Genomic DNA, 13,845 nt, shown 5'->3' on the forward strand with positions numbered 1-13,845 from the left:
ATGCTAAAATGTTAATGTTACCTATTTTCTAATATGTTTCCAGGAATATATCAAGCCATCTGAACTAATCTTCAAGTCAAACACGAAGTATTACACTTTTAAAAAATTGGTTATATCAGCGGTATTATTGATAAAAAAATAACTAAAGGACATATATAATTAACCATTTATCTGAATCACCTGTAAGTTTTTCCTTGTATTAATTTTTCAAAAATCTTTCATGCCTTAGACAATTTGAAGCCAAAAAGATCAAAGCACGTAAGATCATTACATTGACTTTTTAAACAGTCAGAAAAATCTCCTGACTTTGGAAAGACCTGACGAGAAGTAGAGGTGTTTGGAATGATCATGAATACAAAATTAATGTTTTTGTGAATCTCCACTGCATGATTTGAGTTTAAAGCTGAGTATTTATTGTGTTTTGTGTACTCAGCTGAAATGGATATGTTCTACTTAAACTTTCACCAAAAACAAAACACTCTTTGAACAAGAACAAATAATTAAAAAGGACGCTTTGAAGTTAGAATTGGAGTGTCCAAGTATTACATATTCTAGATAATGATTTTGAGATGTTAACATGAGAGACATTTCACATTATTTGTATTACTAATGGCTAAAGCAAAAGACTTATAATTTTCTTGGTGGAATATTAAAACATCAAAGTCATGGAAACCTTAAAATGGTCATTCAATATGCAAATCAAGCTAATTTTACATAAAACAAAAATTTGAGTTGAAAATGTGTATGGTGATTTCACAAGAAAATTTAACAGCTTACTTAAAAAGAAGAGTATATTATTAAGAAACTTTTAAAGTTTAGCTTTGATCATGTTACGTTTTTGTAGTTATGTTGACTATACTAACCTATACTAACTATAATTTTCAGATTTCCAAGCACTCGGCTTGTTTTAATACTAACTCTGTTTTTTGATTTGCAATGAAGTGAAAGTTCAATTCACCCACATATGTTATATGCTATCTATACTTGAAAAAAGTTTATCTATACTTGAAAAAAGTTTTATTAAGTGGATTAAAGATTTAACTGAACCATATGTTATTCTTTTTGACTGCCTTGTAATTCATCAGTTTCCATCTTCAGGTTCTGGGTAAGAGGTTAATAGTTCTATTCAATTTTTTCAGATGTTCATTTTGCATGCTGTTTTGCAACAGTATCATACCCAGGTCTAGTTATTGGGTAGTTAAACATCTGAGCATAACACAACAGACTCTCAGTATTAAATGAAAATAATACAAAAAATCATCTATATACTCACTGATAAAATCTTTGGTGGCATTTGTTATTTGTGGGTACAAAGGCAGATTTGAGGAGAGGGGGTCTTGACTTTAGTTACTGTTAATTTGATGCAAGTAGCCCTTAAAGGGGTTAAAGTATTGTAAAATTCATTGTCCTCCTGAGGGTACGTAAGTCAAGAAACTTTCAAAGTACATTTCAACTTACCAGATTCTTTGAAACGTGAGTATTTTTGGTGATTTTAATTTATGGCTAAATTTGACCAAAATAAGCCAGCCGGCTGAAGGATGATATAAATCCAGCTAGGTACCATGCAGGTAGCAAAAGTACTGTAAGTCTCCATGGTTCCTAGTATGGTGATATACCTTCAGTTGATGGCAATCTATTGCCTGTTTTTTTATTAAGTATTGTCCAAATAATGCTATTATTAAATTACTGGTGTGACATTGAATGTTAACTCACTCACTAATGCATCAGGAAAAAAAAAATTGTGATAACATTCTGTTTTTACCTAGGTCACAATCTTCTACCAGAGCTGTGCAAAAAAAGATTGTTGAGGAAGAAGGGCAGAAGAAAAATGCAGGGCCATAGTTAGAGGATCTGACTTTAATAAGGTTGTTTTAGACCACATAACTGTTTCAAAACCAATGGATGTCATTAAAAAGCTCCATTCAAAGTGGGTTGCACATGAGTGCAGAACCTTATGCAGAAAGAGCACTCCAGTCACTTCTAATGCTGAAAACTCATGATGACATTAGCAGAATTTCACATGGGAAAAGTTTCTACCATGAACTTACAGCCAGGTGCCCAGGACTTTGTTCCATTTTGTCAGCAATTGTGAGTGATGCCAATACAAGCAACCAGCAAGGCATTCCGCCACATGTTGATGACGGCAGCAGTTGGTCTTCATGGTAGATCCCAAGACATGTCAGCCCTCCAGTACATATCAGGCTTTCTTCTTTCCCACCCATGGTGGTTGTACTCAGAAGGTACTTTTTGAATATGCTCATGATATGTAAAACGTTTTTAATTATGGCAGTAATTTTCAGTATAAAAGCACCATGATTTCTTATTAAATTGCCCCAGGTGATTGCAACAATGTTTATGAACATGGGTGACATAAGATACCCTTTAAGTGTATAAGCACTCATCTTCCATCAACAACAGTATTCTGACAGTCTGATGTAATACATGGCAGCAAATTATTAAGTTCTAGTAAGCACTGTATTTATGTGTGTATGCATGACAGACTTACAACACCATTACCACTAATTATTCACTTCCAGCATTTACACAGGATTATTATGATTCCATGTAAATTGTTTCATGTATTTCTTGAAGGAAAGTGGTTGTAGAAGTAGTACATCACAATAACTCAACTATTTAGTCCATTTTTAGTTACATACCTAATCAAATGTATTTCTCTTTCAAGGCTATTCAGAGGCTGTCACAGTATAGGATTCACTATGCATCCAGTTACATTACATCAAGAAGCTGCTTTCTTGGGAAAGTGAGCTTCAGCTCAGAGATCAAGGATATGAAGAATGAATGGGCTGCTGGAGGACAGAAGAAGTATCCAACTGATTGCGACAATTGGGATAAAACATTCTGCCATCCTACAGGACCTCGACAGGAAAACTGTATCACTTCATCTGTTTAACATGTATGCTACATTGTTGACATGAATCTGCCCACAGCCATCTGCATCCTATACAAAAAGTTATAAATGCCATTGGATTTGGAATTGTTGACCTTTATACATCCACCCAAAGGAAGAGCAGGCTTTGTTTCTGGAGAGAGATGACATTCCTGTTTTCTTAACATCAGTCATTGCTAATCACCCTGAGCTGAACAGCAAGTTTGGAAAAAATCTTCCCTCAGCATCTACCATTGATGAATACAGTCAACAACAGCAGGGAATCAAGACATGCTTCAATCAATACACATGTAACGCTATTTATATTTACCAAATAATATTTAGTCTGTGTTTAGTGACCTTTTGACCAAACAATTATCCATCTTTACTAAATTTATGAGCTAATTCATTATTTAATTTACAGCTGAAATGTTTGATCACCCCCTGTATCATATTGTTATTGCCTCGCTGGTGAAGCCAAAGGGATCATGTCATGGCTGTGATGTGGGATGCATTTGTTTTACAGTGAAAATGTAATAATCGCGATACTCTTGATTCCAATCCATTTGAATAATATCAATGGTTTTTTTTTTCTGCCTTGCTTCAGTATCCGCTTTGGGCTTTTGACTGTAATGAAAACAAGACTACAGGATGTCATAAAGCTCTTGACTGATCTCACCAAGAGTATGTGCCATTCTGGCCGATGGAGAAATAGTGGAATCAGTATTTCTGGGAGGCAAAGTTAACAAGCATTGTTTTCAGACATACCCATTACTTTGAACAGGTATCTGTAAAAAAAGAAACATTTTTCTCACATTTTACCTCATCAGGCCTGTACATATATCTATTCATTTCAGGTGACAGACTTTACTGATGCGAGAAGGGTTCAGTCAAAAAGCTACCAACAGTCTGTAGTGGAAATGGATTAACACCGAAAAGACAGACTTTGAAGGATTCATCTCAAAGATAGAGGATTTTCACAGACTGGGATGAATTTACTCGAGGTAATGATAAGGATAGACTTTCATAATTCTAATTCTGAGGGAGTTGAACCTTTTGATCAATGACTGAAAAATCTTTTTTGATACAACCTATCAGACAGGAACTAACTATTCTTCAGACTGCATTCAATCTGTACATGTTAACTTACTGGATATAATTTAGTTACGCTTGTTTTATGCATGATAAGAATATTATCAAATACTAAATGTTTCCTTCTTTCAGGCAATACACAAGATGAGTTACAGCACAAAAAGTGGAAATGACAAGGGAACTGTGTATTTCTTCAGGAAACCTGCTGAACATGAGAAATGTAAAGGGAGATGTGAAAATGCTTATCGCCCTTTAAAAAATATTGTATTACATCATCTTGGATGCATGTATGCTTGCTGCTGTTCTTACACCATTTGCATTTGGATGACCCTGACACTCAAGATAAGCTTTCCTGACAACTTCACTGACCTGTCAGCAGGGAAAGGGTACAGTGGCTGAATGATATCTCAGAGGAAATCATTAAAGAGTGGTTTTTGAAGATTCAGAGGACATTTGTGAATCCCTGAGAAGGGTTCTTTCCAAATCCTGAACATCAGGAAAACTACTGGGTGTCAAACCTTGATGAAGGCGTGGTCAAGGTGTCATTTTTTGTGAAAAAGACATATGCATATATTGGGTCACTTAAGGCACATGAAGCAAAGTTTCACAATGTGAACATTCAGAAAAAAGAAACCAAAAAGCAAAACCAAGAAATCAGATCAGTTGAAAGACCATCTTTAATGGTGTTTAAGCTGACAATGCTTCATTACAAGAACTTAGACCAAGCTGTTGACATGGCTGATGGTTGTCGATCTGTTCGCTCAAGAAAGTATGAACTTCCATTGTACAACAAGACAAACAAGGTGAAATATGTCATCGGTTCGGTATTATTTAACTGCCCTTACTTCAGGCACTTTGCCAGCAGAACAGAGCGCAGCTTAATTTTGTCGCTAATCGATTTGTGAATTTGCAAGGGGAAAAAACAACAACATTGCTCTTTGATGAGTAACTTGGAAATGCTAAATCGACAGCAAAATTGCATGTTCCGCCACAAGACCAAAGAGAGTATCATTCAGCATTCCAAGGAGTACCCACATCTTACCCAGTCTCAGCGGAATTTTGAAGACATTTTGCAATCTGAAACAGAGGAAGGGATTTCATCACTCTTGCCAAACTATGGTGCCGTATGTACACAAGGTACTGAGTGAACTGAGACAATTAGATGTGCTCACAACGAAAACCTGAGCCGCTCACTCCACTGCAAGGATCTGTGTAGTGACAGGAATCCATTTGCCAACAGTGAATCAAATCTGTCTACTATGATACATCGCCACAAACCAACAGTCCCCTTTGCACGCCTCCTCCAATAACAAAGCATATTTGATTGTGAAACAAGCTGTGATATTAATTCACCGGGATATGTGGATGTGTGCTCACTCTTTGACTTGTTATTCAAGTTCACTGATGTTCAAAGCATTACATTCAACATCATAATAGTGTTGAACACTCTGATAAGCCTTTTGTGCCAGAATATTATAAGGCAATATTAACTGCATGTCCAAAATGTTTATTGCAATAGAAAGTTTAAAAGCTTGATTGTAATTTCCAACAGGTGTGTATGTATCTTTAGAGTAACTGTTAATCACAATCACCATCTCTCGATATTCTCAAATTTAAACTAGTAACTCTTCAGGTTAGATTTAGTTATTATTTCTAAAAAATATGTTATAGAACAAAGAGAGGTAAATCATGTGGATGGTAATATTTTAATATCCTTTGATCAAACATCTTGACATTTACATTGACAATAATCCTGTGTAAAATGGGAGTTAAGATCATCTTTGTGCTAAGACCGATTTGAGGCTGTGTTACAGCATGGGAGTTAAGATCGAGGATTTGTGCTAAGACCGCTTTAAGGCTGTGTTACAGCATGGGAGTTAAGATCATCTTTGTGCTAAGACCGATTTGAGGCTGTGTTACAGCATGGGAGTTAAGATCGTGATTTGTGCTAAGACTGCTTTTAAGGCTGTGTTACAGCATGGGAGTTAAGATCGATTTGTGCTAAGACCGCTTTGAGGCTGTGTTACAGCATGGGAGTTAAGATCATCTTTGTGCTAAGATCGATTTGAGGCTGTGTTACAGCATGGGAGTTAAGATCGATTTGTGCTAAGATCGATTTGAGGCTGTGCTACAGCATGGGAGTTAAGACCGTGATTTGTGCTAAGACTGGGCTTTTAAGGCTGTGTTACAGCATGGGAGTTAAGATTGTATTTGTGCTAAGACTGCTTAAGGCTGTGTTACAGCATGGGAGTTAAGATCAGATTTGTGCTAAGACTGCGCTTTAAGGCTGTGTTACAGGGAGTTAAGATTGTATTTGTGCTAAGATGCTTTTAAGGCTGTGTTGCAGCATGGGAGTTAAGATCGATTTTGTGCTAAGACCGCTTTTAAGGCTGTGTTACCATACGGGAGTTAAGATTGTATTTGTGCTAAGACCGCTTTTGAGGCTGTGTTACAGCATGGGAGTTAAGATTGTATTTGTGCTAAGACTGCTTTGAGGCTGTGTTAGCAGCATGGGAGTTAAGATTGTATTTGTGCTAAGATCGCTTTTGAGGCTGTGTTACAGCATGGGAGTTAAGATCGCCTTTTGTGCTAAGACCATTTTGAGGCTGTGTTACAGCATGGGGTAAAGAAATGTACAAACATCCCAGTAGATTGCAAGACTAAATGTTTTAATAAAAGCATTTATTCTCAAACACTGCTGAATCTTTTCCCTCATTTAATACAGTATACCCTAGTTATAATGCCACCATTTTGCCAGGAGAAGGCATGTCTCTTATTGATTATTCTTTATTTCTCAGTTACATAGCACATGTACACTTGCACATAAATGCAAAATACATTTTAATAAGGGCAGAAAATCTGTTCTGGCATAAACACGGCATTATATCCAGGTTGCACTGTCTATTAAAAATACTTATTTCATTTGCATTACTTTTCCAACACATTTAGACGTTAAATCATTACATGAAATCAACACAAGATTGTTGTTGTGGATATCATAAATTCCATGACAGGTACTCAATGTAAATGAAAATACTTGCTGCAGTTCATTATCTACATCAAACATCATTTCTGCAAGCTGAGGCTAAAAATCTGATTCACCACCCGAATCGGATGTGTAATAGAAATCTGTACTGGAACTGTTGTCTGAAGAGTCTGATAGAACAGGCTCCACTCCTGCAAACAGTTCTTCTAGTTTCAACATAGAACACTTTCCACATGAACACGCTTTCAGCACAGATGTCACAACAAGTATGACAGCCGGTTTCAAGTTTGAGTTCATCCAACTGTTTCACTGTGAGAAATGATGTCATGAGAGACATTCTTCTGCATTCTGTTAACTGGTACACATTTCTTACTTCAGTGTCAGACTTTCTCAAGTGAAATGGAGTTGTGCAACAACAGTGCAATGGCTATGTGACCTCCTCGGTCCAACTCACTCCATTTCCTGTACAAGATCAACAGTGTTACCTGGATTTCCGTGATATTATAACACTGTCAAACCTGCTAGGTGTCAACACTCCATGCCAAGCGACTTGTACACACCCACCAACCTTAGTGAACTTGAGGTATCTTTCAAGCCCTGTAAAATGTCCATCTTTTATCCCAAGTGTATGTGAATGAAACATGTCCACTTGCTTCACAAGATCTGGCTGCTCTTCGTAATGTAGGTATACATTCTTGTTACATCCCCTGATAGTCTGACAGTACATAACAGTTCTAGGAAAATGATTCTTAAGTCTCTTAACCCGGGCCCACAAGCCAAGACATGGCACTTTCAACAGTGTTGGGCACTTTAGCTACAACAAGTTTGATGTTGGTCTTGTTTGGAGACATGTTTATGACATATGTATTTTCTTTTAAGGACAGCACTTTCAGTACACGCTTTAATTTTGTGTTGTACATGTGGCACTTAGTGCTAGTATGCATGCATCAGGAAACAATGATCGCGAGTTCCCAATGTGAGCAAACCATTTCCTGAAAGTCTTTTCGGTACCATCACTCCCATGTCCCCTGAAACAAGTTATGAAACCTAACAGTTACTTGAACAAATATTCAATTAATTGTTCAAATGTCAGGTTGGTCTAAAACTGCAAAAACATTAACAAATGTGTCCAACCTTAATAAAAATGACTTTTGTGATAAAATGGTTATATCAAGTATGAAGAAACTTAAAGCTGTATAGATGATATTGTTGACATTTTAGTCTTTTGATGAGACATACCATGTTGCAATTGTGTGGAACTCGTCGATGACAATCACATCAACTTTGAGCTTCTTTGTAGTGCTGTTCTCCAAAGTGGGTCACCAACAAGTGTCTCTGGAGAGGCATAGATGATATCTACTGATCCCTCTTGAATAAGTTTGTCACTTGACTCCACTGGAAACCTACAAAGATGAACAAGCTGAATTATAGGAATTATAAGATTATTTTGACTTTCTGGCGGAGATGTTTTCACAGATGGTTAAAGTGGTTATTACAAACACTGAACCATGTAAACAAACATTCAGAAATGGAGGTTAGGAGTATTGGTACTAAATTATACTCGTCTAAAATTGTGTATTCAAGATGACTGTCGAGAATTGATAATGATAGAAGTTGTGCGGTGTCAAAAATGTAATCAAAATTGTTATAATTGGCAGCAAAAGGTAAGCTTTACATAAGAATTTCGTACCAAATATTTTACTGACGTCTCATGTACATGAATTTAATTAAGAAATGTAGCTAATAACAGGAACATTAGTGTAATTTTCAAAATATAATGCTTCCTATAATAAGTACATTTAAAACAAATTCATTACATATTAGGCTCTTTAAGATTAACATAAAATGTTCATACCTCTGTATGCTGCAGCAATGCCCGGAATGGAGGAGAGTTTATCTACTTGATCGTGCATTAGTGACACGAGCGGACAGCAAACGATCATCCTGCCGGTATGTGTAGAATCCAACACGCGACGAACGGGAATGTAAGTTTGAAAAGCAAGTGACTTGCCAAATCCAGTTGGTAGTGTGGCAACACAGTCGCTATCGGCCAGCAAACACTTTAAAAATTTCTTTCTGTTGCTTTTCATCTCTTTTACACCGGAAATGCGGAAGAACTTTTCCGAGCGCACTGTCAATTTCATCTTGAGTCGCCATTTTGCAAGTCCCGCCGTACGCAAAATAGTAGCCGTTGTCTGATTGGTGAATTCTGTTCGGCCGTCTCGCGTTTGATTGGGCGGTCATAGGTCGCTCAAAGGTCACCTGACGCGACCTTCCATACGGTTTTGTTAGACCTCAGTATAGTAGGGTAACGAATAATACTGAGGCTAAGTTTACTTAGACTGAGTTCTGTAGATAAATATTGCTGATATCTGCTCTCACCATAAAATATATACAATTGATTATGTAACATGGTTATAGAACATGAAATCACATATTCACATATTGCCGAGAACATACTGTGCTGATCACATGAAACTGATGTTGCTGGTAGCTATAGCGATGTCCACAACTAACCATGGATACTGTGTTGACAAACATAGGAACGTAATCAGAGTGAATCTTGGTTTCAAACCTATGAATGTTGCACGACTGAGCAACTTGTGTACTAGATTAGCAGCAAATGGGTGACCTTTAATAGCCCTGAACTTGTACCAACTCTCAGTATACCTGATGATTTCTATCGCTGCCAGGCTGCCACAATTGCAGTGATATAACATACATGAGTGAGGCCTTAGCTTCAGCATAACCTCAGTGCTCAATTTAGTGCTTTGATACTTGCACTGGTGCAACCCAATATTATAGTGTAACCTAGTTATTAGTCAACCTTGAGCCAGGTGCAAGTCAATTTTTAGACTGACTGACTGACTGAGTTTTTACCGCTTTTAAAAGCAATATTCCAGCAACATCACTGGTGGACACACCAGAAATGGGCTTCACACATTGTAAATCTTACATGGGGATTCAACCTCAGGTCTTTGGCATGGACGAATTAACGCTTTTAACCACTAGGGCTACCCCTAACGCCTACAATTTTTAGGAAATAAATCAACAATAAATCTAACATTATAAGCATAATCATGTCATGTCTTCTAAACTTTGAATAGCTGTGGCACCAAAATGTAATTTTAGAGTAAAATTGATATTTTATAATTTATCCTGACTCATGCTCTTTTGTTTGTCTTCTTCTTCTTGCTAACATAGTGGAACACTTGTATCTCCCTAATTGAAGCCCCTTCAATGTAAAATCACTAATTAGTACTCACCACGAAGCTACCTCCCTTCCACAAGCTGCGAAACGAGGGCTTCACCTCCACCCATGTGCCTCTACTCTCTCCCTCATATACTGAGCCCAACATTTGAATTTACAGGGAAATCCAAAGTGTTATGTGGGGAGGATGGGAGGGAGCTTACCTCATGAGTCAGGATAAGTATAAAATATCAATTTTACTCTAAAAATTACATATTTTTTTCCTTATCCTTACTCATGCTCTTTTACTTGTAGTATCCGAACGGAAAAGGAGGTGGGAATATATAATACTTTGGATTTTAATAATTAGTGATTTGAACTGTGATGATTGTAATAACCCTATGGGAACTTCATAAAGGCACTGAACTGATGAATTCCAGCTGTTAACTTATCAGTTGCCATATAAAGGTTATTACAATGTAATTTATTATGATAAAGTATATATAACATTAATACAATGCTTAAGACTAATAGACTTAAGCTTGTTAATATGCTAGTATAAACTCCTTAGAGTTTGTTAGCCAAAATACTTTTAAGATATAAACATAGTACTAAGCTTAAGATATGATTAAACTTTAAGCTAATTATATAATAGCAAAACTCTTTAGAGTTTGTTAGTTAATATACTCTTATATGATATAGATATAATGCTGAGCTTAAGATATGAATAAGCTTTTAGCTACATATATAATAGCAAAACTCTGTAGAGTTTGTTAGCTAATATATTTTTTACAATATGAGTATAGTACTGTGCTTAAGATATAATTAACTTAAGCTACATATACAATAGCCAAAAACTCTGTAGAGTTTATTAGCTAATAGATTTATAATGTAACCATAGTACTAAGCTTTCTAAGATAAGATTAGACTTAAGCTAAATGTATATAGCAAAAACCCTTAGAGTTTATTAACTAATATACTTTTTATGTTATAAACATAGTACTGAGCTTAAGATATGATTAAACTTTAAGCTACCGTATATATATATAATAGCAAAACTCCGTTAGAGTTTTTGTTAGCTAATACATTTTATAATGTAAACCATACTGCTTAAGATATGATGAAACTTAAGCTAATTGTATAAAAGCAAAAAACCCTTTAGAGTTTGTTAGCTAAAATACTTTTATATTGAGTAGTATTGAGTTTATGAAGGAAACCTTAAGCTACATATAATAGCAAAACTCCAGAGAGTTTGTTAGCTAATACATGTTATAATGTAACCATAAAGCTTAAAATATGATGAAACTTAAGCCAATATATATAGCAAAAACCTCTTAGATTTTGATAGCTAATATACCTATATGATATAAACATAGTACCTGCGCTTAAGATATGAATAAGCTTAAGTTACATATATAATAGCAAAACTCCGTGAGAGTTTGTTAGCTAATATATTTTTACAATATGAGTAGAGTTTGTTAGCTAATACCTGTTATAATGTAACCATATTGCTTAAGATATGATGACATCTTTAAGCCAAATAGCAAAACCTCTTTAGAGTTTGTTAGCTAATATACTTATATGATATAAACATAGTACTGAGCTTAAGATATGAATAAGCTTAAGCTACCTATATAATAGCAAAACTCCTCGCGGAGTTTGTTAGCTAATATATTTTACAATATGAGTATAGTACCATGCTTAGGGATATAATTTAACTTGCTACGATATAATAGCCAAAAACTCTGTAGAGTTTGTTTAGCTAATGCATTTATCATGTAACCATAGTACTACTCTTAAGATATGATTAACTTAAGGTAAATATATAATAACAAACTCTGTAGAGTTGTTAACTTATATATTGTATGATGTAATAATCATAGTACTGTGATGATAAAAGGAACTTAAGCAAATTATATATAGCATGTAGCTATTTAGTACTGTTATAAGATAAGTAGAAATCTGTAAGATTGACTTATCTTCTCCGAGGAACTGTCAACTGTTGTGCGAGGACCATGGGATCGAATTGGTGGATACCTGAGACGCCCTCGTGGTGATATCTCTCAGATAATGGTTGGCAACCACCATATCGGATCTCCAGAAATAAACCCTCCATTATTTCAAATAACATTTGTGTAAATCAATTGTAGAAGTTAGCGCTTCTAATATCATGAGTATTAAAAGCTCATGGAGGGTCGGATTGGGTCCATCCGCCTTGTATGCACGTAGTATGACAGTTCTGATCCAAACGGAGATATAGTATGCGAGACTTCATTCTGCGAAGTTGATGATAGAGGAAATAATCTGTTGCATTTTCCTTCCTGTTTGGTTCGGTGGAGATAAATTTACAGTGCTCTTGCTGGCCATCGCGGATAGAATCATCGTGATCATGGAGTCCAAGTATGTCATCCAGGCGTTGTTCATAAACCTCACTCTTGTGAGGTGTTGGAGCACTATATTCAGATCCCCAAGTTGGAGCTTGAAACTTCCGCTTTAATTCTCCAATCAGAAAGCTTAAGTAGGTTTACTAACCATCTAGTTGTGTTAGTAGCTTGATGATGAAATTCAGCTGTAGTCTGAGACGCTGTGGATTTAGATCCACTTGTATCCCGCCGCCTAGGTAATTCGCCAAGCGGTCCTTTGACGCATGTAGGTGCACAACCAGGTGTGTCTGTCCTCGCTGAACTTTATGTAAAATCGCCTGACTGCCGTGCCCTCAGCCCTAACTTTGACAGGGGAGGTCTCTAACTTGAAGAAAGCAGCCCAATCATGAAGGTTCAGATTAACTGGACTGTAAGGAGGCTTGCTCGCTCACTGATATATAGTTGTCACTTGTAACGTAAGTCTTGAACTGTGAACTAAGATCGACCTCCGCGTAGGTCGTTGTCCATCGCGTCCAACTGCAGAACAAGGCATTTTGATTCTGAAGAATACCCCGCTGTGATGTCACCGTGTAGCAGGAAAAAACCTTGTATAAAATCTTGCCGCCGCTGATATTAGCATAATCGCCGGTCTTCACCGTAGCTTCCCGGTTACCCGAAGTGACCATGTGTTTCGAGGGTTAATGGTAAACGCTACAAACCTCCGCCAAATAACCCGGGATCTGTAATATTAATGCTGGGTAGGTTATTTTCCTGGCTGTCGGAAAGTAACTTCAGTTTAGAATATAATCTCGACTTCCTTATATAAAGGTACAATAAACTTGCAAGTTGTCAGCTTGTAGACTGTATACATGAATGTATCGTCCTAATTGTAGAATTAAAGCTGAACTTGTTGTACATATTTCTTCTCAGAAACGCTGGACGCATTATGAGTTATACTCGCTGTAACAAGGCTGCTGTTCAATTTCGAGCATTGAATTGTCTGCAGATATGCTGAATGGTCACGCATGTAGATAATCGTGATCGCCGTCCGGGATTGCATATTCTAGCAATCTATAATGAACAGTTGATTTCTGTGAAGATCTATGAAACGTCACGCTGACTAATTAATACAGCGACGCTCTGTGTTGTAAATAGCCTGTGCAATTGTCTTCGCCAGGGTTTATAGATCGCATCTGGCATACAGTTGATAGACAACTTATGCGTGCTGTCTTGAACGGACTGACGAAAGTAGCCATATATGACGAAGTGGCTAGTATATGGAGACCTTTGGAGGAGACTTCCTCGGTGAACGCTGAGACTTCGCTAA

The 13,845-nt window shown here is 36.6% G+C and overlaps 1 protein-coding gene and 1 pseudogene across 1 annotated transcript; one reads left to right on the forward strand and one right to left on the reverse strand.

The window, feature by feature from the left end:
* Positions 1-1,938: 1,938 nt before the first annotated feature.
* On the forward strand, positions 1,939-5,127 carry LOC124281937 (annotated as a pseudogene).
* A 1,950-nt stretch (positions 5,128-7,077) lies between these two features.
* Positions 7,078-9,109, reverse strand: LOC124281938 (probable ATP-dependent DNA helicase RecS). Its single transcript, XM_046717944.1, is given in 6 exon segments — positions 7,078-7,392; positions 7,739-7,872; positions 7,875-7,993; positions 8,205-8,257; positions 8,260-8,360; positions 8,806-9,109. Coding segments are annotated over 6 exon segments (1,026 nt in total).
* Positions 9,110-13,845: the final 4,736 nt, after the last annotated feature.

Source organism: Haliotis rubra, unplaced genomic scaffold (genome assembly GCF_003918875.1).
Source record: "Haliotis rubra isolate DU_JTF1 unplaced genomic scaffold, ASM391887v1 Scf290, whole genome shotgun sequence".
NCBI lineage: Eukaryota > Metazoa > Mollusca > Gastropoda > Lepetellida > Haliotidae > Haliotis > Haliotis rubra.